Below are 24986 nucleotides of genomic sequence, written 5' to 3'. Positions count from 1 at the left end.
TACCATTCTATTAGTTTATGTCGATGACATCGTTATATCAGGGAATGATTCCACTTCTATTGAAGCATTGAAGACTTATCTTCACTCCCAATTTGCGATTAAAGATTTGGGAACTCTCAAATATTTCTTAGGACTTGAAGTGGCTAAATCAAAACATGGGATATGTCTCAACCAGCGCAAATATGCCCTTGAGTTAATTTCTGATGTTGGCATGGCTAGTTGTAAGCCTTATTCTACTCCTATGGAACAACATCTCAAGTTAACCACACCTGCATTTGACCAAAGCTTTGCTTCTACATGCACTTCTCCAATTCCTGACTCGGCTATAGCTGATCCTACTGTGTATCAGCGACTTATTGGACGCCTCATTTATCTCACAATCACTCGTCCAGACATTTGTTTTGCTGTGCACTACCTTAGTCAATTCATGCAAGCCCCCAAGACTTCCCACTTGCGTGCTGCTGAAAGGATCGTTGGCTACATTAAAGGATCACCGGGCATGGGTATTTTCTTCTCCTCTTCTTGTGATTTTCGTCTCTACGCCTACTGTGATTCAGATTGGGCTTCCTGCCCCATGAGCCGCAAATCTGTTTCTGGTTATATTGTTACACTTGGTGGCTCACCAATTTCCTGGAAGTCAAAGAAACAGAACACTATCTCTCGATCTTCGGCAGAGGCTGAATATAGGTCCATGGCTTCCACAACATGTGAAATTGTGTGGTTACGCGGCCTCCTCAGTGACATGGGACTTCAATTTGATTCTCCCACTTTACTTCACTGTGACAATCAAGCCGCCATTCACATCGCTGCCAATCCTTTATATCATGAACGCACTAAACATATTGATATTGATTGTCATTTCATCCGTGAGAAGATTCAGGATCACACCATTGCCACATCACATATTTCAACTCACGTTCAACATGCCGATATCTTCACTAAGGCTTTGGGTTCTGATCAGCATCATGTCTTAGTCTCCAAGCTCGGCATGCTGAACTTACTCCGAGCTTGAGGGGGGATGTCACACAGTACCAACTACGCCAACCAAAAAACGTGTTTTGAATACTTAGTCAATAGAGCAACTTAGTTTTCAATACTTAGTCAACAGCATTAGTTAGCAATGGTATAAAAGGCTTGATACACTCTGTACACAAACACATTTCTTTTGAGATCAATAAAATACGTTGGAGAGCAGTTGCAGTGCGATCCAATTCATACGCACATTAACATTAAACAAGATAGGCGATTTCTGGCAATCTCAAAGAATCAAGTAATCGGCGCGAAAAAATTATTTCTTATTCATTTAAGAATTTTTGAACAGCATGCAATATTTACTCGTGTTCACAGACATACTCGTATCAATCGCCTTCAAGTTCAAGCATAGCACCAAGGTAATACTCACCCCTTGTTTCAGAAAAGCAATAATGAAACGCGTAAACAACGCAAAGACTCGACGAACCGGGAACTTTTTATACTTACTCAGTTAAAGGGCAAACCAAAAAAAGAAAGAAAAACACAATGCCATTTCATGATCATCCTTTTCTTCAGCCGAGATTATTTTATAAACCGAACCTCAAATTCAAGAAGTTTAATTTGATCACTGTCGCTGGAGGATAAAATCATAAAATGATGCGGTTTTTCGAGTGTGGAACTTTTGTAGAAAGATCGAAACGGTTCAAGAACCATCAAAAGGAAAAGTTGGCGTAACGCATAATTTGATTATACCGGCTGGGCATTGATTAAGAAATTATTCTCTCGGGGTTCATTTTTTTGAAATTCAAAAAAAGATTTTTCTTCCCTATTCGGTCTTCCTTGTTTATTTATTATCTTGTTTTAAATAAAAATCACTTGAATTAGATACTACTAATATGTGTCTGAGCATGAATATACGTGTGGAAAAGTTAAGATGGTATCAAACCAATCGATCGATATAAGTTAGATAGGTCATTCAGTTAATTTTTATATGTGAAATTAGAGTTTTTTGTTATGGTAAATACTTATTTTTTTGAGAAATTAGGCTCCTAATATATTTTCATTTTTTTAAAAAAAATTAAGAATACTGATGTGTAAATGATACTACATACATCAGCATCGTGTTGTTACTATATCGTTGTCATATTGAGAAAAAATCTAAAATTAAAAAAAAAAGAACGAACTAAAACTGCTAAAATTTAATAATATAGATGACCAAAATCACAAAACCAGAAATACATAAGATTATGATTTTCCATTTTTGTTACACGCGTATATATCAAAATGAGTACACTTTAAACTCAGTGTTGCATGTTATGGGTTTTGCTTTATTAAGTTTTCAAATTGAGATTTGGTGCACTAACTTTGATTTTTTTTGGCTTTCAATCATAATTCATCGGAGTGCTGGTGAAAATGCTAACATGACATTGAAAAATAATTGCCAGAAATTTATACATATCTAATATATCGTAAAAACCGAACCAAATAAGACATGATTTATAGAGTATTTAAATACATTTATTTAAAACAATTTATAAACTGATATATTTTATAAGTTGTACTGCAAGCTTATAAATTGTATGATTTAAAGTGTGTTTGACTAAATTTAGCTAAAACAATTTATATTGTTTGTGAGAGCTTATAAATTTTGTCAATCATTTCCTCAAACACCTCTCGTTTTTACGATCTCACATATCAAATCCTTTTCATTATATATAGTCCTGCATGATGATCCCCAAGAAGCAACCTCCGGCCGTGAGTTCTCCCGGAGCTATCTTCTTTGTCTTCCATAACAAATATTTCGCCATATGTCCTCGCGTGATGGTCATCACTCCAAAAAATCAGCTATTCAATCAAAGCTCGAATTATAAACTTCAATTGAAAATTAAAAGAAAATTAAAAACCACTAAGCTCGGTTCTGAGCTCAAATTTTTACCACTCAAATCGAATGCTAAATAAACATGTGCAATATTACAATGAATCAGTTAATAGAAACATAATAAATACAAAATTAAATGTCTACCTCCTTGTTTTTTTAATTATAATCATTACATTATATATGTAATGTTTATACACTTGCCCACTTTATATATATATATATATATATATATATATATATTAGATTGACAAAAAAATGAAAGAAATGGACACAATTAATGAATAACATATTAAGATATTTTATATATACACACTTATATCAATTTTATTGCACCTTACACTAGTTCCCTTTTTCGATAATAGTTTTTAGAATTTAATTATGTCCGTTATTTTAGATTTTTCAAATATGTAGTTTTTGGTTTTACGGATATCAACTTTTATGATTATTCACACTCAACTAGACGACTCTTCTTTATCTAAAATTTAATTCATAATATTAAATTCTTGTCAAAATTTTAGACAACAGCCAGGGTGCAGCTATGATTATAATTAAATCTTAGGGCAACTCGATCGCAACCAAAATAATTTTTTTGGTTTAGATTATATATATAGAGGAGTACAAGATGCACACAAAACGTAGCTTGACAACATCTGGAAAGAGCTGCGGAATGCATTCTTTTCTACTGCAATTTAAATTAAGTTATAAATTCATTTCGAACATGGAGGCCTAAATCTAACTCCTGGAAAGTGTCTCGCAACATATTCCCGAGCAAGCGAATGTAGATCGTCACCCTCGTCGATGAAGTCGTGTTGATCGTGGAAACTAACTATTTCCATCGACATTTCTTCGTGCTGAGACATATTGAACCGTGATGTTTGAACAAGTTCCGACGAAGATTGAATGTTGGATGGCGAAAGACTAGGAAGTGGAAGAGGAACCAGCAATGACGAACGTTGTAGGGTTGATATACGAGCTTGGATGTATGCCAACTCTGCCTGTAAATTTACCACCTGCATTATATATACAAAATAATTATTGACAACTTATCATTATCTAGCTTTCAAAAATTTCTGAAACTTTGTCTATATAGACCAAGTAGAATGTACCTGCTGTTGAAGTGAGAAGATATGGCCAACACAGCCATAAACAGGGTCCCTAACCCTAGCCAGCGCCTCATAACAAAGCGTGATCACCGCATCAAACCGACGGTGTGGCGGGACTCTGAGCAGCAATTTCGAGGCGTTGCTAGCACCAAACACCCTGTGAACCGCCGCAAAGTGGGCGGTGCCTTGGTCTGAGTCAAAATACGGTGCAAAAATGCAACCCTTCAAGCATTTCCTCCTCAGAAACTTGCAAGCACCGCAAGGCCCACCGCCGGCACCACCTCCAGTGCTTTGATCACCGCCGCCGCCGCCACAAATGTTCATTTGTCTTTTGGGTTGTGAGAACATATGATTTGTTTGTCTCAAATTACTTTATGGGGTGCTAAAACACATTTCACATAGTACAAAAGAGAGGGTTTCATGTATATATGCATCTCTCATTTGAATATATTTAAGTTTTAGGACGGGGAAGTTGATAACTTTTGCGAATATATAAAATAATGGAGGTCGCTTGATTTGGCGGTGGGTCAATTGACAGAGACGGACTTGAGAGGTTTAGCAGGCGAGCTGCGTAAATAGTTCAAATCCAAGCCAAAATTCATTTTATAATAAAATATGATGTACACTCTTCATAATTTATTATTTAGAAATTATACTTTATTGTTTACCCATTTATTATATTTTATCTATATACTATCTGTAATTGTTGACGTCTTCAGTGGTTTGATTCTATGATCTCAATAAGTATTTATGAAACACAAAAAATTTTGTAGACTATTTTACGAATCATTTTTGTTTGAAAAGTATTTTATTTGAATCATTTGTAAAAACATATTATTTTTTATGACAAAAAAATAATATTTTTATTGTAAATATTGGTATGATTGACTCGTCTCACGAAGAAAAATTTGTGAGACCATCTCACAAAAGACATACTATTTATGAAAATATCTGGTTCATTTAGATAAATAATAAATATATTTTATTCATAACTTTAATAAATAATCTATTTAAAAATTTTAAAATTCACATATCATCTTTACAAATCAAATATTTCATACAAATTATATTATACTTATCAAAATAATAATTAAAAAATGTAACAAAATTTTATGAATCAACTCGATCTATTAATGATCATGATTTATACACGCATCAATCATTATTTTACATAGACATCTCATGCACGTGTGCATCGTCCGTTAGTAAATATAAAAAGTAAGTCACATGTAATAGGTCTCACGAAAACGTATCGATCCACTTTTTACATATAATAAAAAGCCATATTTTTATTATAAAAAATAATATTTTTTTTATTAATCAATCGAATCGAAAATTCATCTCATAAAATTAATTATTCGAAACAATCTAAATTTTGTTTTTGTAAAATATAAAAAAAAAATCTTAAAGCCCAAAGATGGCGGCACATTTCGCAAAATACAGTATTATTCATTATAACGTTCTTTTAACCCACAATCCACGAGGATATATTAGATATTTATATATCAGTGGTTTATTTAATTGATAAAAACTTGTACAAGATGGTCTCACTGATTGTATTTTATGAGACAGATCTCTTATTTTGGGTCACACATGAAAAATAATTATTTTTTATACTAAGAGTATTATTTTTTATTGTGAATATCGGTAAGAATGATCCGTCTCACAAATAAAGATTCACGAGAGACCTACTCTATTTAATTAGTGTCATACTAACGTGAGAGTTAGGGTATTTCAAACAGAATGAAGGTTTGAACTTATTGAGATATATGAATATCATATGCTATTATTTCTTAAAATACAAAAAGGAATTTTGTAATTAAATTGCAACTTTTATAATCTAAAACTAATTGAGTTTTGAAAAGTGCAAGTGTTGCGTGAAGCACACACATAGAGACAATCAGAGTCAATTCTTTCATTCAACCGACGAAGCGTGGGAGTCACACGTGGGACAAACATCCCATCTTTTCAGCAAAAATCTTCAGCTCTCTCTTTTCCTTTTGTCACTTCCATCAGTCCCATAGTGAGAAAAAGGAAGATCAGTCTTTTCCCAACCTCGGGTAAACTAGTTTTAGGCTTCTATTCATTTTTTTGCCCCTTTTGGGTAATTAAATTTTTATCCTTTTTATATTATATTAAAAAAAAAAAAAAACTAGCCTGATTTTTCTTTTAAGAAAAGACAAAATTGAATTTTGCACCTCATCGACATATTTTCTCAACTTTTAGCATGCATTAATAATCACCAACGGGATACAATCGAGAAATAAGAGATATATTATATATTTATTACAACTAGACTAGAATTAAATTTAAAAATGCGTTGGATGTTGCGAAAATGAGTAAAGGCATGTTTTTAACAAGAAGATGAATGTGAAAATAAAATATTTTCTTTTATTTTGTAGATAATAAAGTAATTTTGAGAAGAAACATAATCTTGCGGCATATTTTAATAAGAGTAGGTCTATTGTGAGACGATCTCACGAATCTTTATTTGTGAGACATGTCACCTTACCGATATTCACAATAAAAAGTAATACTTTTACATAAAAAGTAATATTTTTTCATGAATGACCAAAATAAAAGATTCCTCTCACAATATACGATCCGTGAGACCGTCTCACACAAATTTTTGTTTTTAAATAATAAGTCACAAAGGGATAAAAGCTGAAAGAGCTTTTGAAAACATAATGCATTACTTTTTTTATTTCAAAACATGTTAAAATATATATATAAAAAATCTTTTGAAATAGTTTCACGAGTCAATTTTATAAGATGAATATCCAACTCGACTAGATTTATAAAAATGAGTAGGTCTCTCTTGTGAGACGATCTAACAAATCTTTATCTGTGAGACGGGTCAACTCTATCCATATTCACAATATAAAGTAATACGCATGAAACGTAACATTTTTTTCATGGACGTCTCAAATAAGAGATCTGTTTCACAAAATACGATCCGTGAGACCGTTTCACACAAGTTTTTGTCTATAAAAATATATTATATTTTATGTAAAAAAATATTATTTTAAACATAAATCAGGTAAATATTTACAAAAATATTTTAAAATCACATATAAAATCCATTTTAAATTTTAATTCTCAATCACGTTCTTTTTTTTCCATCCAACCATCCGATTTGATTGAAGGCAACAACCTTGTCATACACAAAATCAATTGCTCTGATACTTTGAATTAATTGATTGACAACATCAACATATTTAAACAGGCGCGTGACAGTGTTTACATTATCATCCTAATTTCGAGTAGGGAACTGATTTATTAAACAAGACATTTTTTCCAAATAAACTTTATAAATAAAATTATTAGTTGCTATCCGAGTATTTTCTCTTTCTTCTCAATTTATTTTTTTTAGCTTTTTCTTTTTTAAAAAAAATAGTCAAGTTTGAAAATCGTTTTACTACAAACACACAATTCTCTTGAGACGATATCATAAATTAATTTTTTGAGTGAAACATTCTATATGTGTTACATGTAAAATAGTATTACTTTATATAAAAAATATTATTTTTTATTATAAATACGAAGATAATTGACACAACTTACGAATAAAGATAGGTTACCGACTTATCATATACCAGATGATAGATTGACAGAGTTATTTTCCCGAGGTTAATAGAATGTGATTAGCCGATGATGCTAATTCTTTTTGTCCAATTACCATATTAATGATTTACTGATTCCTTGGACTATTTAAGACTTCAAAATCAGTTTTAACCATTGGATTTGACACGGATTCAATTGGAACCACAATTTTTTATTCAAGAAATTTGCATCAATCTTTCAAAATATAATTCTGCTGATAATTGTGGATATAGTTAATTGAATCAACCTACACTTGTATTTAAGTGTGCTGCAATGAAATTGGTCAATGGAGAAATTAATGCTTCGGAGTGGGTTAGGCATCCATAGCCCAGCTGATCTTCCTGCACACTAATCGATGTTTGAAAAACAAATCAACGCACACGTGGGCTGTCCAATCAGGCCCACTTTGATTTAACGGATCCAGTCAAGTTTCCTTTCATCCCACAAAATATCCAATCAATTTTTTTTCCCCTTGTAGTTTTGAATATATATATGAAATTTTGTTTATTTGATCTTTTATGTTTCCCATTGCGATTTTGATAATCTATGTTAAGAAATTTCAAGCTTAGTTTTGTATGTTCTAATTTTTGATAATTTTAATAAAAAAAATTTTGTGAGTGCTGATGTGATACTATATACATAAACATCATATTGATATCACGTCAGCGTCACTTAAAAAAAATTATAAAAAAATAAAAGACTAATAATGAAATTTGACGACGGAGAATCTAAAATTACAAAGAGAAAAGTGTACAAGATCACATATAAATTTAAAGCCGTTGCACAAATTTCTCCACTAGCCGGAGATCAATGAAGAGTGGTCAGTACTCAGTTTCCAGCCTATTTCTGCAAGTCTCTTAGGCTTTGGATACTTTGACCAACTAGCATCTTACTCATAATTTACATTATTGTAAATTTAATAAAATAAAATATAGATATATTGTTTCAACTAAAAAATTTGATGAATATATGAAAATTTTAGTTATCGTTTATACATAAAAACAAGTTAGTTTGGGGACAACTTGTGTGAAACCGACGTGCAATATATTACGAAAGTTTAACTATATAAAGAATTTAGCATTGGACCTCGAGTTCAATTTATCGATTTTTCAAGCCACTTGACAATCTCAATTTTTTTAGTATCGGTCGATATCAAGTTTATTATTTCAATAATACTAAGTTTTGAACCATTAATTTATGATTAAAAAAATATTATCGAAAAATAATTTAAATAACATAAACAATAAAATATTTATAATTCAAGCTCAAGCACTCGATCCGACCCACTATTATTCGAACTCAACTCTCAGTAGATGTTAAGCTTTTTGAAATCAACCAAAATCTAGTTTTGATTGAATCGCTCAAAAGCTGCAAGTGAAATATCTAAGCCCCTCCTGTTAATTCAATGCTCCCCCAAGGATATCACCCTCAATTTATGGCAAAAGTAATTCTGTCCATTTACGCTAGCTGTGTATATATGTTCCCAAAGACATCGTCGAATTTACCCTAGCTCCGTGATACTAGCGCAATCGAAACGAACGTGTTTACGACAATAATTTTGAGAGGACATATTATTTCAATTTCCCGGACCTCAAAGAAATAGCACCGATATTGAAATTATTGGGTATGCTCTTCATGTTTTGCATTGAATTGCTTTGAACACAAGGTTAAGCATGAGTATAACTTGGAAATGACGCCCACCTCATTTTTTTTAGTTCTTTAATAGTTTTAAAAAAATTAAAACAAAATTTTAATGTGAACGGCTGACATTGAACTCCACACTTCCATTCTCTGCCACAACCCATACGCAACCGGCACCTCCACCGAGCAACACCACCTCTGCCTCCCGCAGCCAAGAGAATCTCCCTCCCCGGAATCGCCGCCTCTCGAGATCTACCACCACCATATATCATTGTCTGCACCACCCGAGATCTACCACCACCGAGAAACTCAGGCGCCACCAGAACCTATCGAAATCTACCACAACCATATATCCCTCACCAAAATCGTCGAGACTCCCTAAATCTACAACCATCATCATCGTCTGCAACTCCGATCCACGTCAGGGCCAAGAGAAAGAGGCGATTGGGTGGAGAGTGCAGTGTGGCCTGTGGTGCTGTGCGCGGTGGTGTGGCGGTGGCCTGGTGGTATTGTGTGTGGGAGTGCTGGTGGTGGTGGCGTGATGGAGGAAGCCTCTACAAATTCTATGGACACTTTAGTGCTGTGTTAGAGAGAAGTTAAACATAAATTTTTTAAAAAATCCAGCTAGCCGCCACATAACCTGCCACATGGGCAGACGTCCATGGTCGCTCACTAAATGGTGAGCAGGGTATAATCAATAAATATATATATATATATACACAAATTTATGGACATGCTGTTTAATGGGCCCTCCCGTTTTCAAATATATATAATAAATATACACACACATATTAGCAATTAGAAAATTTGATTTCTCAACACACTAAAAAACTACGAAAGGAATTAGAAAAAAATTCGGGAAGAGCAAAAACCAAATTATAAAATGCTAAAGAATTAGATTCTATGAGCATAAGAACTATCTTAATTACAATTATAAAAACTAGATCAAGCTGTAATTTAATATAAACACTTGGAAAATATATTATTTTATATTTTTCTGTAGATTAGTCGACCGCATCTACTTTTAAGCAGAAAAATAAAATTATTATAGCTTTCATGATTAGCATGGTTGAATTAATTTTGACTGACCCTTTTTTTAGTTCAAAGCATCCCCATAAATAATTTTTAATTACACAAGCAATACATGATTATCAGAAAACTTCATTAAATATCTTTCTTTTTTTAATTTTTAGAAAAGTCATTTGTAGGACCGAGTGTTTAACGCTTTACCAAAAGCTATAGCTAGTAGTAATGGTGCAACTCAAATCTTTTAAACTGCACAACAGCTCAAGCACCACGGTTCGATCGCTCTACCAAGTAAGGACAATTATTGCACTCAACGCCATTATTGCAAAAGGTCCTCTTTTCTTTCTTTTATTATTAAAATGCTCCTCTTGTTTCTGAATATTCTATATTTGACAAAGCAACCCAACAAATTTTTTAAGATAAGATTATAGACGATAAGTTATCCTATGATGGGGTGACATCCTGTAATTTTTAACACACTAGTATTTCACCTTATTAAAAATTAGTGAAAATGAATAAATATTTAAATTGCAAAAATACTATAATTATAAAAAATAAAGATAAAAACTATTTTTCGGTAATCTTAAAAAAAATTATTAAATACTACGCATGTCGATTAATTTTTTTGTCTAATAATCACTATCATATCTCAAAATTTTAGATTGTGTTAGTATAAGGCAATGACATAATGTTTATCGTGTTTAATGTAATGATGTTGACCATCAACCTTAATACATATTTAATTCTTTAATTTTCGAGAAGCTATATATTATTATTATTTAACATGTGATAAAAAAATATTTTTAAATCACATTCAATAAAATTAATGAGAAATATTTTTTCAAAAATTCAGTAATTTCGTCTAAATTTACATCCACAAAGAATTTTGTGACATGACACGTGTTTGACACATTTGAATGATAACAATAATTATTTCATCAATATCTTTATCCAAATGGGTTGTGATTTTATTTATAAAATCTATTCATAATATACACAACAGCCTATTATTCCGAAAGAAAAATGAAACACGTGATCATAAGTAAATTATATATAAATCAGAAAAATTATTTAATTAACATTTATTATGTGTATTCCAAAATAATGTCAATAAAATTTTTAAGGTGTCTTCTAATAAGATCCTTACTTTCTTTAAAATTGGTTTAATCATTTCCATTACGGAAAGTTTTATACTATCATGTATCCGTGAACTTTGTAATATAGAAGAAAATTATCATATTAGTAATACGTAATAATTAAAATTTTGTACAAATAGATGAATAATATTTTTTACTTCTCGATTATGAAAGACAGATCTCAAAGTGTCTTGTTGTTCTCGTTGTTTCCATATGTAGGTAGTTCATAACAACGAACAAATCTAAATTTAAACGAACATTACATCTTGAAATGATTCAACTCATATATGCTGCTGAAAAGAAGAGTCATTTCAAAATTCAATTTTGGAGTAGATAAACTTAGTAAAATAAATAAAATAAATTTGGTTTCTAATATAATATGCAATATTGCATTATTTATAATTTTAAATTCAAATAAGACATCCCAAAGGACGATAATTATATATTTGATGATTTTGACATAATTATATCATTCATTAACTCTTTCAAATTATGAAAATCTCGAATTGCATGCGTTGAGTGTCAAAAATTTCTGATTATTGAGGGTAATATACATGTTTATTGAGAGTAATTTAATGTCCATTTGAAACTCTTTTGAATCTATCTTTTTAATTTTTTTGTGCTCTCTTATTTGAATTTTTAAGAACACAATTCAACATATATAATATACATATGGTTTTGGAAGAAAATTACAACGCATTAATTCTTTCAAATTAAGCTAATTTCGGAATAATATGCATTTGAGATAAAAAAAAATTATGATTATTAAATTGTAAATTAATGTTCATTGGAAAACCTTGTTGTAGTGATAACTTTTAACACTCAACCAAATTTATTTTTAGAAAAATTAAATAAACTAATTAAATATTGCATTTCTTTTTTAGTAAGTAATTTGAGCAGAAATTACTTAAAATATAAAAATTTATTTTTGAATGATTTACTAATGAGTGATATTGAACATTGCAATCATTTGTATTTTAAATTTATTTATACAGTTTTTAATTAAATTGATTGATATAGTCAATGCAAAATTTTTAATATAATTTATGTTTTCAATAGAATTTAGTTTTAATTTGAGTAAAAAAATAAAAAAAACATATAATACATAAATTACATTTGAATTAATATAAAAATTAATTAAATTCAAAATTGAATTAAATGAATTGATATAATCAATGCAAACAATAATTGAAATGATCATTTATTGCAGTACACATATATCAATATTCATAATAAATTTTTTCTATTTTAGAAATGACATTTTTGCGGGAAATTACTATTTTTCGCAAAAACTCTGCTTTTATATCTATTCTAGTATTTAACCCGTGCGATGCACGGGATGATATTATTAAAAATTAGTAAAAAATGAATAGATATTTAAATTGAAAAAATAATATAATTATGAAAAAATAAAAATAGAAACTTTATTTTCGCTAATTTTAAAAAACTTTCTTAAATACATAGATTAATTTTTTGGCTAATAATCACTATCATATATCAAAATTTTAGATTGTGTTAGCCCAAGTCAATGACATGATACTTACCGTATTTAGTGTATTGATGTCGACCACCAACCTTAATACTTATTTAATTCTTTAATTTTTCGAGAAGCTATATATTATTATTTTTTAACATGTGATAAAAAAAATTTTAAATCACATTCAAATAAAATTAATGAGAAATACTTTTTTAAAAATTCAGTAATTTCGTCTAAATCCACATTCACAAACAATTTTGTGACATGACACATGTTTGACATAATTGAATGATAAGAATAATTGTTTCATCAATATCTTTATCCAAATGAGTTGTGATTTTATCTACAAAATCACTTCATAATATACACAACAGCCTATTATTCCGAAAGAAAAATGAAAATGTGATATAAGTAAATTATGTATAAATCAGAAAAGTTATTTTATTAACATTTACTATGTGTATTCCAAAACAACGTCAATAAATTTTATAAGGTGTCTTCTAATAAGATGCGTACTTTCTTTAGAATTGGTTTAATCATTTCTATTACGGGACATTTTATACTATCATGTATCTGTAAATTTTGTAATATAGAAGAAAATTATCACATTAGTAATACGTAATAATTAAAATTTTGTACAAATAGAAGAATAATATTTTTTACTTCTCGATCATGAAAGACATATTTCAAACTTGATGTCTCGTTGTTTCCATATGTAGACAGTTCATAAAAACGAACAAATCTAAATTTAAACGAACATTACATCTTGGAAGGAATTCAACTCATATATGATGCTGAAAGAAAAGTCATTTCAGAATTCAAATTCGGAGTAGATATATTTAGTAAGATAAATAGAATAAAATTGGTTTATAATATAATATGCAATATTACATTATTTATAATTTAAAATTCAAATAAGACATCCCAAAGAACAAAAATTATACATTGGATATTTTTGACAGAATTATATCATACATTAACTATTTCAAATTATGTAAATCTCGAATTGCATGCATTGGGTGTTAAATATATATGATTATAGAGGGTAATATACATGTTTATTGAGAGTAATTCAATGTCCATTTGAAACTCATTTGAATCTATCTTTTTAAATTTTCTTGTGCTCTCTTATTTGAATTTTTAAGAAGACAATTCAAAATATACAATATACATATAGTTTTGGAAGAAAAATACAATGCATTAATTCTTTCAAATTAAAGTAATTTCGAAATAATATGCATTTGAGATTTAAAAAAAATTATGATTATTAAATGATAATTTAATTTTTCATTGGAAAAATTTGTTATGGTGATAACTTTTAACACTCAACCAATTTTTATTTAGAAAAATTAAATAAAATAATTAAATATTATATTTCTTTTTTAGTAAGTAATTTGGGCAGGAAATACTTAAAATAGCAAAATGTGTTTTTGAATGATTTACCTCATGAGTGATACTGAACATTGCAATCATTTGTATTTTAAATTTATTTGTAGTGTTTTTAGTTAAATTGATTGATATAATCAATACAAATATTTTAATATAGTTTACGTTTTCAATATATTTTAGTTTCAATTCGAGTAAAAAAAAAACATATAATACATGCATTGGATGTCAAACATCTTTGATTATTGAAGATAGTATACATGTTTATTGAGGATAATTTAATGTCCATTTGAAATTCTTCTGAATCTATCTCTTTTAATTTTCTTGGGCTTTCTTATTTGAATTTTTAAGAAGACAATTCAAGATATATAATATACATATGGTTTTCGAAGAAAACTACAATGCATTAATTCTTTCAAATTAAGGTAATCTCGAAATAATATGCATTTGAGATCAAATATATCATAGTAACACAAAATCATACTACAAATTAAATTGATTGATATAATCAATGCAAATTTTTTTAATGTAATTTATGTTTTCAATAGAGTTTAGTATCAATTTGAATAATAAATAAATAAATATATATATATATATATATATATATATATATATATATATAACACATCAATTATATTTGAATTAATATAAAAATGAATTAAATTCGAATTTGAATTAAATGAATTGATATAATAAATGCAAGCAATAATTGAAGTTATCATTTATTGCAGTACACGTATTTCAATATTCATGATATAACTTTCCTTTTTTAGAAATGACATTTTGGCTGGAAATTACTATTTTTGGCAAAAACTCTGTTTTTATATATATATAGATTTCATTCACTAAAACTCAGGAAAGTGCGTATATATATATGCTGCATTCCTAAATTAATTTTGTAGTATAATCATTCATAAGTTTTCACCAGTATCTTATGTCACGCTAGCATTTTTGGATTTTATATCAATATTTTCTCATATGACATCAGCACTTCGGCGAAATATGACTGAAATAAAACAAAAAAAACAAAAAAACAAAGTTACTGCACCAAAATAAAACTTTGATAATTTAGTGAACCAAAACCCATAATTGAAAAAAGTTATTTTCCATATATATGTTTATATATAATAAACACATATATAGAAATAATAGAATTTTCAACTATAATTATTATTTGAAAGAAAGGACTTGACTGAATCAAATATTATAGATAAAATTTAATAATTTTAATAATCAAGTTATTATTTTTATGGAAGTCGAAAAAAATTGATTATAACAGAAGTATAATTGTGATTATTTATAATCACGATAATGATAATTTAATTTTTTCTTAGAGGAAACGTCAAAACCATGTGTTTTTCCAAGTAAATGTTAGTCCGAACATGCATATCATATTTGGAACATTGAAATACGAGATATATTTCTCGAATTTTTACATATATTTCTTTTTTAAGTAAAAATTGGTCGCCTCTAAATTTCTGATGGATGTTTGTATACTGTGGAACAGTAGATTTTTATATTGATCACCTTATTTATAAAGAAATATACCTAATTAATCAAACGAAAATTTATAAAACCTTTTAATTTCTTAATACCCATCAATATTAACTCCATCCTTGTTTTATTTGTGCAAAACGATAATTATGTCAAATATATATATATATATATATATATATATATATTATAAAATTTATGTGAGTTTTCACATTTGTAGTCATTTTTATTTATGATTGTTCCCAGATGTTTGGTCATGATACTTATCAAAATGAACAAATTTATAAAATAAAATCTTAACGGGATATTTTAGACGAGAATTGCTGATATTAATGGACATATATATCAAAGTTATATATATTACTGTCATATTTTGAAAGTTCTCGCAAAAAAAAGTACTATAAAAAGAATAACTATCGCATTAATTTTTTTTTAAAATAATATGAGATAAATACGTAATTAAATGTGAAGTATTTTGTTTTTTTAAAAAAATTTAATTTGATGTCATTTGAAAATATAGACTACATTTAAGTGTCTACATTGGTTACATCATTTATTTCATTATAACTACTCTCTACTATATTAAATAAAATATAAATTTTCATACGATAATATATTTTCCAATTTCCTAAAAGATTGTCGTCGTGAATTTTGATATATTGCTTATTCGTAAATTGATATTATTATTATAATTAAAATAAAAATATTTTTTAAAATTTTCTAAAAAGTAATTAAAATTTTTAATCAAAATTTATTATTTTGATAAAAGACAAAAAATTTACATTTTTGAAAAATATTTGTTTATTGTTTAAAATTTTGGTAAACAAAATAATATATGATTTTTAGATATATTTTGTTATTTTTTATTAGTAACAATTTCACTAACTCAAGATAAATAAGTCAATTTAACGACAGAAGATTTTTATTCCCTTTTAAGCATTATCTGAAATGATATAAATATTTTTGATTTATTAATTTTTTGTAATAATATTTAAAATTTAAATATATGCATTATATTATATAAAAATTAATAAAATTTCAAATATTAATACTTAATAATTTTAATAATTAATTACATAAAATAACATGATTTAAGCATGAGCTCAAATCATATAAATATTTTATATATAATAAATATTTGTAATAATATTTAAAATTTAAATATATTAATTATATCATATAAATAATTTTAATAAATTTTCAAATGTTAATACTTCATATTTTTAATAATTAATTACATATAATAACACTTAATGCATGACACATGTAAAATACTAGTATAAATAATAAAGGACTGGGTGCTTTTAAATTCACCAAACTTGTAATGTATGGAATTTGGAATTTGTTAGGAACATAAACGCGTTTAAAGGAGGATATATAAACGCTTTCGCGAATAAAAGAGCAACAATAGCTTGTTCTTGAAATTTTAAAAAATGAATCAATCATCGAGAAATTAAATCGAGTTTAATTCTAAAATCAAGCGGAAGAAACTCAAAATAATCCATCTAAAAACCAATAAATATTCTGTTAAGCATTTAAAAATATGCAAGTTGAAATAATAAAAACGATTTGGTTGAAGCATTTCATCAAATACATGATATGCAATATTTTAGTATTTGAAAAGTATATAAAATATTTCGACGATGCATATTAAAAACAATATAAAATCTTAAAAACAATATAAATAATTAAATTCAATAAATTAAGAAACACAATTTTTTTTATAGATGTCCGAAAATAAAACTCATATGTCACTCATTCTTCCATTGAAGTATGATTCACTATAATACTTTGATTTATACAATCATTTGTACAAACCTATTTCGATTTAAGACATATCCCTTGTCTAATCGAAAATTTTAGTCTCGATTGTATATTGCAACCTCATAATTCGCATAATGTTTGATGTCTCTTATGTCAACACTACAAACACAATCTTTTAATATCTCTGTGTGAAAATTATCACTCAACTATTCTTGAAACTCAACTCTCTTTTGTGTTAGTGATTGTGTACGTGTTAGATAAAATTAATCTATTACAATGTACATACTATCAAATGCATAATCAGACACTCATTAAAGTACTATATCTATTTGGACTTCTTTTCTTAGGTATGCTCTCATTCTAGCTTGTTTTTATTTTATATAGGTTGTCCGTGATTTGAATCACCATCAAAGCTTGTTGTTTGATCTTCAAAGTATAGTATTTATGACCTCTAAAAATGATTTGAACATTTAAAACAAGAATTTGACCATTTAAAAAAGATTTGTACTGTTTCTGACATTGAAACGATCATATTTGAGTTTCTGTCTACTTTTTGATATCGGACTGGCGGCTAGACTTTTGGAGCGGTTCGGTCGAATTTGAGCGGCTCGACTTCCAGACCAGAGAGGTTGGATTTGAGCTGCTGGATTTTGAGTAAAGTCTATATAGTTTCTTCTCTTGGTTATAACTCTTGTTTCGTCAATCTTTTTATTATATTTTCATATAATCAGAAATCATTCAATGTCAACTATATATGAGAGAGATATGCTCGAAATACCAGAACTGGTTAAAAAAATAGTCTGATGAATGCTAAAAGTCTTCTGATCTGATTCGGTGATTATAGGCCTTGATACTCTGATTTCCAGGCAATGTGGTGAAAATAAAAGGTGTAGTTCTTTATCTTACTTTCCGAGGAATAAAAAATAACCTAATTTAGAGTTCATACGAGAGATATATGCCTAAAACACTGGCACTGCTCATAACTAGCCATTTGTTGTATCCACGACTTCCAGCTGGACATTGCGGCATCCGATTAGCATAGATAACATCCATATTAAGCTCTGGTCATTTGAATCATGACTTTTTGAAATATGAGCAAAAAACCAGAGCTGGTCAATTCTAGTCGTTTGGTGTATCCATGACTTCCTGCTTGATCTTGAAACCACTATTTCTTCTAGATAGTGGTTTTTGTCATCTTAATGCAAAATACGACATGTGAGACCATCTCACACAAGTTTTTGTCATCTTAATGCTACCTTAAACTATTTGGCACACAAAATTAAAAACAATCAACACATTTCAAGAAAAAGGTAAATTGCCTATTCCACGATCATAGATATCAGATTGTTATAACCTAATTTCGGGGGAAAAAAATTAGAATTTATTATAGAATAAAAACAAAATGCCTATATTAATCTTCTAAATTTTTTTGAATCAATTATAGTCTAACTATTTCTCTACTATCAATTTTGATCATTTTACTCATAATTATGTAATTAAATAATTAATATATTAAATTGTTATAACTGTGTGGTTAAAAAAATCCTTGTGATATTCACATATGTTTAATAATGTAATTATAAAAAATTAACAATGATATTAGCAATTTAATTATATAATATTGAAAAAAAATACTAAAATTGATTATCAAAATATAGTTACATAACCATAATTGATTTAATAAAGAATAGATGATTAAAAATATCACAACTACCTATAACACTAAAATTGATATTTTATTTAACTAGAATAAATATGCAAAGGCAGAAGTCGAAGTTGTGAAGGCAATTAAATAATTCATTCATCCAAATGTTAAATTTTGAAATAATAAAATGATGTAACAAAAATCAGCAACAGTGAGTAACGGCGCCACCACCGCGCCGTCCGGTTGCTGTCTAAAGGTTGGGGGTGAAGACGAAGCAATGACAGGATGGCCTATCTTGTCCCATCGTTAACACTGGCATTCCATTCATTAAATATTCTTTATTAGCTATTATTACATGCTAAAGTAATTAGTAAATATTAATTATATGTACTCTTATGCCAATATTTAAATTAAAAATAAATAATATCTTGTATAACGGAAATTGTCCATGTGATCTATAGAACTATTCGTACTGGAAAAATACTGATGTATATTCCAATTTCAATTTTAATTTAATATATATATATATATATATATGAGGTCATCAATGTTCCTCTTCCGTTACATGTGACATCATTTAAACTAGCTGTTTGCCTTGTGCTTTGAAGTTTGAACCAGGAACAATCATCTTTGACTTTCACATTTTTATCTACAAATCACGTTTCATTTTTAAATATTTTAATAGAATATTATTTTACGAGTTAAATGTATTAAAATATGTATTTTCATCTACAGTTATTTACTTTTTATTCTGCCCCTACCCAAAATTTCATTGTCATCCATCTATAATAAGAGTATATTTGAATCATCCTATCACGATAACACTAAATATCAACGGAAATTGACTTTTTTTTTCCCAACTAAATAATTCAATTTTAGGTTTTTGTTCATTTTGATTTGAGTATACTAATTTTAAATTTTTGGCTATTTTGGTCAAACTGATGTGTGACAACAGATAAATAAACAATTTTCGATATCTCGTCCACGTTCAGGCGAGATAGGATTTAAAAAATTTAATTTTCCAAATATTAATTAAGATAATATTTTTTTGCTATCAGAACAATATCCTCAAAATAAAATATTTTATATAAACAAAAAATTTCAATGGGTGTTAATTTTAAATTATAATTTTGAAATATTGTAGAACCGAACATTTGTCGTATTACCAAAAATTATAACTGGTGGTAACAATACAACTCAAATCTTTTTAAATCGAACATCAGCTGAAACACCACGTTTCAATTGTTCTACCTAGCAGAGATAATTATTGCATCCAACAATCTTCTCTCAAAAATTTTATTTCTTGCAATCAATGAGAATTGAACTCATGTCCTTGATTCCGATATCAATTGTATGACATAGAACTTGTTATTTTACCAAAAGCTATAAATACTTAACACTTCAGAAAGCAATAAAATTGGTATCGAGTGAGAATAATGGGCTCGGCTCATGTAACCATCATAAGGGCTCAGCTGTCCGAGCTCTTTACATTTGTGAAATGCTTCCTAAGGTGAAATCAGTCCGGGTTCTTAGGAGAGTATTGGTCCTTAGCCTTTACTTAATTGTATAGTACATGGGCCAACCCAATTTAATGGATGGGCTCGGGTCTATATGCGGTTAGGGTCAGATTCAGGTCGGCTATCCTTATCCTTCACGACCAAATGCCGACATAAATTAAGGATATAAATGTGCAATTTTAGTAATTATCTGCTTGAGATTATTAACGATGATTGTTGAATGATCACCATTCATTTTCTATCTTCAATTCAATATTATCAATTTGGTATAGCAGAAATTGCAAGTTGTAACCTCAAATGGAAAAAAAGAAAAAGAAATTATGTTCATACGACAATGTTATGTTCTACTTTTTATTGAAGTTAAAATGGGGTTGGACCGGTTGGTATTGCCCCTTCTTTGTCTTAAAATTTTCAAATATATAGAGACTGGTTCTACTACAAACTATGTGATGTACTTTGTGAATACATTGTTTAAATACTAAAAAATAATACCCAACTAATTAAAAAGGTTAGTTTTTAAGATATACAATACCAAACTCACGTTTCTCCCTTATATGTTACAAGGAAAATAATTTTTTTGGTCTAGTATAGCTTATCAAATTTTGGATTTTTTTAGTCCATTAATTCGTAAAAATTTTGTTTTGTTGCTTTAATCTTAAATTTTTCTAGATATTTTGGTTTAACCATTGATATGACGCTAGACACGTCATAGTTTTTGGTGTCATGTCAACATTCCGACAAAATATGACTAAAAGCAAAAAAAAAAAAAAAAGAACAAAATTATTGAATCAAAACCAAACTTTAAATAATCAGTGGCTATTTTGGTACAACTGTGTGTGTGTATATATATATATATACACACCCGATGCTACAAAATTATATGGGTATGCAGTCATATCTATAGAAGTAATTGTATATAGTGGTATAACAATGACGTGTCATTAATGTGGTCATGAGTTCAGTCTGTGCGTTTTGGAGACCGACTAAAACATGTGTTTCCATAGGCGAAATTCACGATCTAAAGGCAGATAAATAGAAAGGCAGGTGGCTCTCTCGCATGTTTGCTTCACGCAAGCATCTAATGGGGTTTGCTTCATCGCGTGGCTTCTAAGTCTTCATTTAGTGTTTAAAATCCCCTCTTCCCAAAAACAGCATATACCACCAAACCCTAATTAAATCCAACTAAATTTAATTTATATACACTCCCAAATCCCATCTCTTTCTTCATCAGCCCGTGTTCTCGGAAGATCAACTGCCCTTTTCAAAAAAACCCTAACCATGTTATCATTTAATTGCTGTGACAGTTTTCGTTGATCAGTTGGTGTTTGGGATCACATAGTCTTGCAAGATGAGTACAGAAAATATTCCTAGCAGTAGCACGGCAGCAGGGGGTGGAGGAAGCAGCGGAGGAGGGGGTGGAGGTGGCGGCGGCTGTGGACCTTGTGGAGCATGCAAGTTCTTGAGGAGGAAGTGCGTGGCAGGGTGCATATTTGCGCCATATTTCGACTCGGAGCAAGGGGCGGCTCATTTTGCGGCGGTGCACAAGGTGTTTGGCGCCAGTAATGTGTCGAAGCTACTGCATCGCATCCCGGTACACAAGCGGCTCGACTCGGTTATTACCATTTGTTACGAGGCTCAAGCCCGGCTCCGGGACCCTGTTTTTGGCTGTGTTGCTCATATCTTTGCTCTTCAACAACAGGTAATTCACTATAGATTAAATCATCAAACGATTCACAAAAATTCGATCTTTTTCACGAAACAACTGTACAATTAATCCTGCTAGGTAGCTTGGTTAAAATGACAGTCAAAATTTTGTTAGTACTAGGAAGATTGACGATGAGTACCATGAACAGTTAATAGCTTTCTTAGTGCTTGGTTTATTCTTAAAGATCTGACTCATCGGAGTTGGTGAACTAAATACAACCCTTGAGTTCTCTCTTCTTCAGTTTCATGTCTTCTACCGTTCTACTCCTAAATCTCCTACCCTTCAAAATCGCATTAATATTTAATCCAAATCTCTTATTTTTACTCAATTACAACGATTTTTCTAGCTATAAACACCGAGAGTCAGTAAAGTTTTCTCCATCTGGATCTGGACAAGTATTATAATAAAATTATATCGAAAATCTTTTGAAGGTATATATGGGTTTCTTGGATAAAATAGTGTCGATTCTTAAATGACTTGTTAACTTCTAAAGGTTAATCACCTAATCTAGTCTCTTTTTTTTTTCTTTTTTGCAAACAACATCGGAAATTTAAAAATTGGGATTTGAGTTTGATTATTGAGTTGTCATTGAGTAACTCCTAAGTTTTGAGTTGGTTGCATCTTAAATTTTCTTCAGCCATTTAGAGAATACTTTTCAATTTCAAACAATTTGTTTAGAACGATTCTAATATTTAAGCCACACATCCATTTCTACATATATACATCTCCAAAATTATTTCATATCTTAACATATAATATATGTAAAACAAGGACTAAAATATGGGGTGCTTTTTTTTTGTACTACGTAGTTTTTCTTTGTTCGTACTCACAGATCGATGTTAGAATATTATGTAGGGTTTGTGGTATTGTGGACCATGATGTGGTGCATGGGGGGAACAGTTACGTGCTTTGCTGAAATCAAGAAACCTGATTCTGGTTGATTAACTTGTAATGTGGTGGCGTCTGTTACAGTGTGTGTGTGTGTGTTCACATATATATAATTATAATTATATTATATTTGCTGTTATTAAGGAATTGGTCGGGAGTTTTTGTGTAACGCTTAGGGAAGAGCTGGGTTCCTTTGTCCAAATATTGCAGCTTTTTGGGTAATGCTGTTATTTCCTGAAGTGTTAAACTTCATTTTTTATTAATCTTCTTGATCAACAGATTCTCAACATAATATTAATATACGAATCTTTTCTTAAATAAATATAATGGTTTTTAGATTTTTGAATTTGGAAGCGACGAGTACCTCTGCTCGTTTTAGTGAAATTTGGCATTTTTTTTCAAAACGGATTTTACTTTATTCCAGTACGTTTTTATAATATATTAATTTGCCACTGTAACAATATTTAAAATGATCTTCACGTACAGTAGATTGTTTCAACTCTCTGTCCAGTTGCTTTAAACAGAAGCCATGCATGTCTCCTCACTTTATTTTGCTTGTTTTCACAAGCAATTGTCTAATATTTTCAAATTTTTGATTATATTTTATGCATGTTATATTATTTATCTTCATGTATATATATACAATTATTTATACAAAACTGATTTTTTTGTAGTTCGAGTCTACGGAAAAAAATATGTTGCCAAAATAAATCCGAGCAGTTCATTGATATTTATCGTATTTAATTTCACATATTCAAATAAATATTAATTGTTTCCGACATTTACAGGTGGTGATCTTACAAGCGGAACTCTCCTACCTGCAAGCGCACCTAGCCACCCTCGAGCTCCCAGCTCCACCACCGCAGCCACCTCCGCTTCTCTTGCCTCCAGCTCTCTCTATATCGGACTTACCCACATCTTCAATAGCCTCTGCAACATACGACTTATCCTCGCTATTCGATCCAACGATGATGAACCCATGGAATTCCCTCCAACAGCAGCGGCAGCAGATCGGCCTACGTCAGTTTTCATCCGCCGCCATTGGATCATCTCCGGAGCTACCTTCATCTGACTTCGCCGCTGGAGGAGTCGGGGATCTTCAAGAAGTAGCTCGTGAGTTCCTTAATAGACATGCAAATCCGACAATAACTTGCAGAAACCATGCCTCAACTATGCCACCACAGCCCAGATAAAATTAATAATTTTAAAAAAACTGACTCCAATATCAGATTATTAACTTTATTAGCAGACCTTGATCTTCGAGAGAATTAATTTCTTTTTGTGTCTCTTTCTGCATGATGGCCGAGAGAGATCGATTTATGGATCTTAATTTCTGCTAGTACTAGTATGTACGTATATTTTTCTTGTTTATTAAACCCTTTTGCATGTCTAATAGGATTTTACTTAACCTCGTTCTTTGATATTTTGCTCTCTTAAAAATAAAAATTATGCATGAAATTTTAATAAATATAAAATGAGGCTATTACAATGCTTTGCATATCTTTGGGATTAGAGTAGATTTTCCTTTAAATTTTTTCAGGTTCTATCGCATATATAATTAAGTCCCCGTGCCTTGTCAAATCGTTCAAAAATACTATATTTAAAATTGTAAATATATGTATCTAACTAATCAACTAATAAACTTTATTAAAAAAAATCTACTAATAAATTCAGTCAATTAAAATGTTTCATTGAGGCCAAACTTCAATTACATACAGCTCAGTTTATAATTTGGATTTACTATAGCCTA

General features: G+C 29.5%; 2 protein-coding genes across 2 annotated transcripts; one reads left to right on the top strand and one right to left on the bottom strand.

The window, feature by feature from the left end:
* Positions 1–3477: 3477 nt before the first annotated feature.
* Positions 3478–4278, bottom strand: LOC142527795 (LOB domain-containing protein 19-like). The gene is made up of 2 exons (XM_075632735.1): positions 3958–4278; positions 3478–3861 (listed from the first exon to the last, which is right to left on the bottom strand). Exons 1-2 carry the CDS (start codon positions 4276–4278, stop codon positions 3559–3561), a joined length of 624 nt encoding a protein of 207 aa, XP_075488850.1. The 3' UTR covers positions 3478–3558.
* Positions 4279–21880: 17602 nt separating this feature from the next.
* LOC142527364 (LOB domain-containing protein 30-like) lies at positions 21881–24640 on the top strand. The gene is made up of 2 exons (XM_075632141.1): positions 21881–22342; positions 24025–24640. Exons 1-2 carry the CDS (start codon positions 21992–21994, stop codon positions 24427–24429), a joined length of 756 nt encoding a protein of 251 aa, XP_075488256.1. The 5' UTR covers positions 21881–21991; the 3' UTR covers positions 24430–24640.
* The last annotated feature ends 346 nt before the right edge of the window (positions 24641–24986 follow it).

This window comes from Primulina tabacum, chromosome 15 (genome assembly GCF_025594145.1).
Source record: "Primulina tabacum isolate GXHZ01 chromosome 15, ASM2559414v2, whole genome shotgun sequence".
In the NCBI taxonomy this organism is placed as follows: domain Eukaryota; kingdom Viridiplantae; phylum Streptophyta; class Magnoliopsida; order Lamiales; family Gesneriaceae; genus Primulina; species Primulina tabacum.
This window is presented reverse-complemented; position numbering and strand designations above follow the sequence as displayed.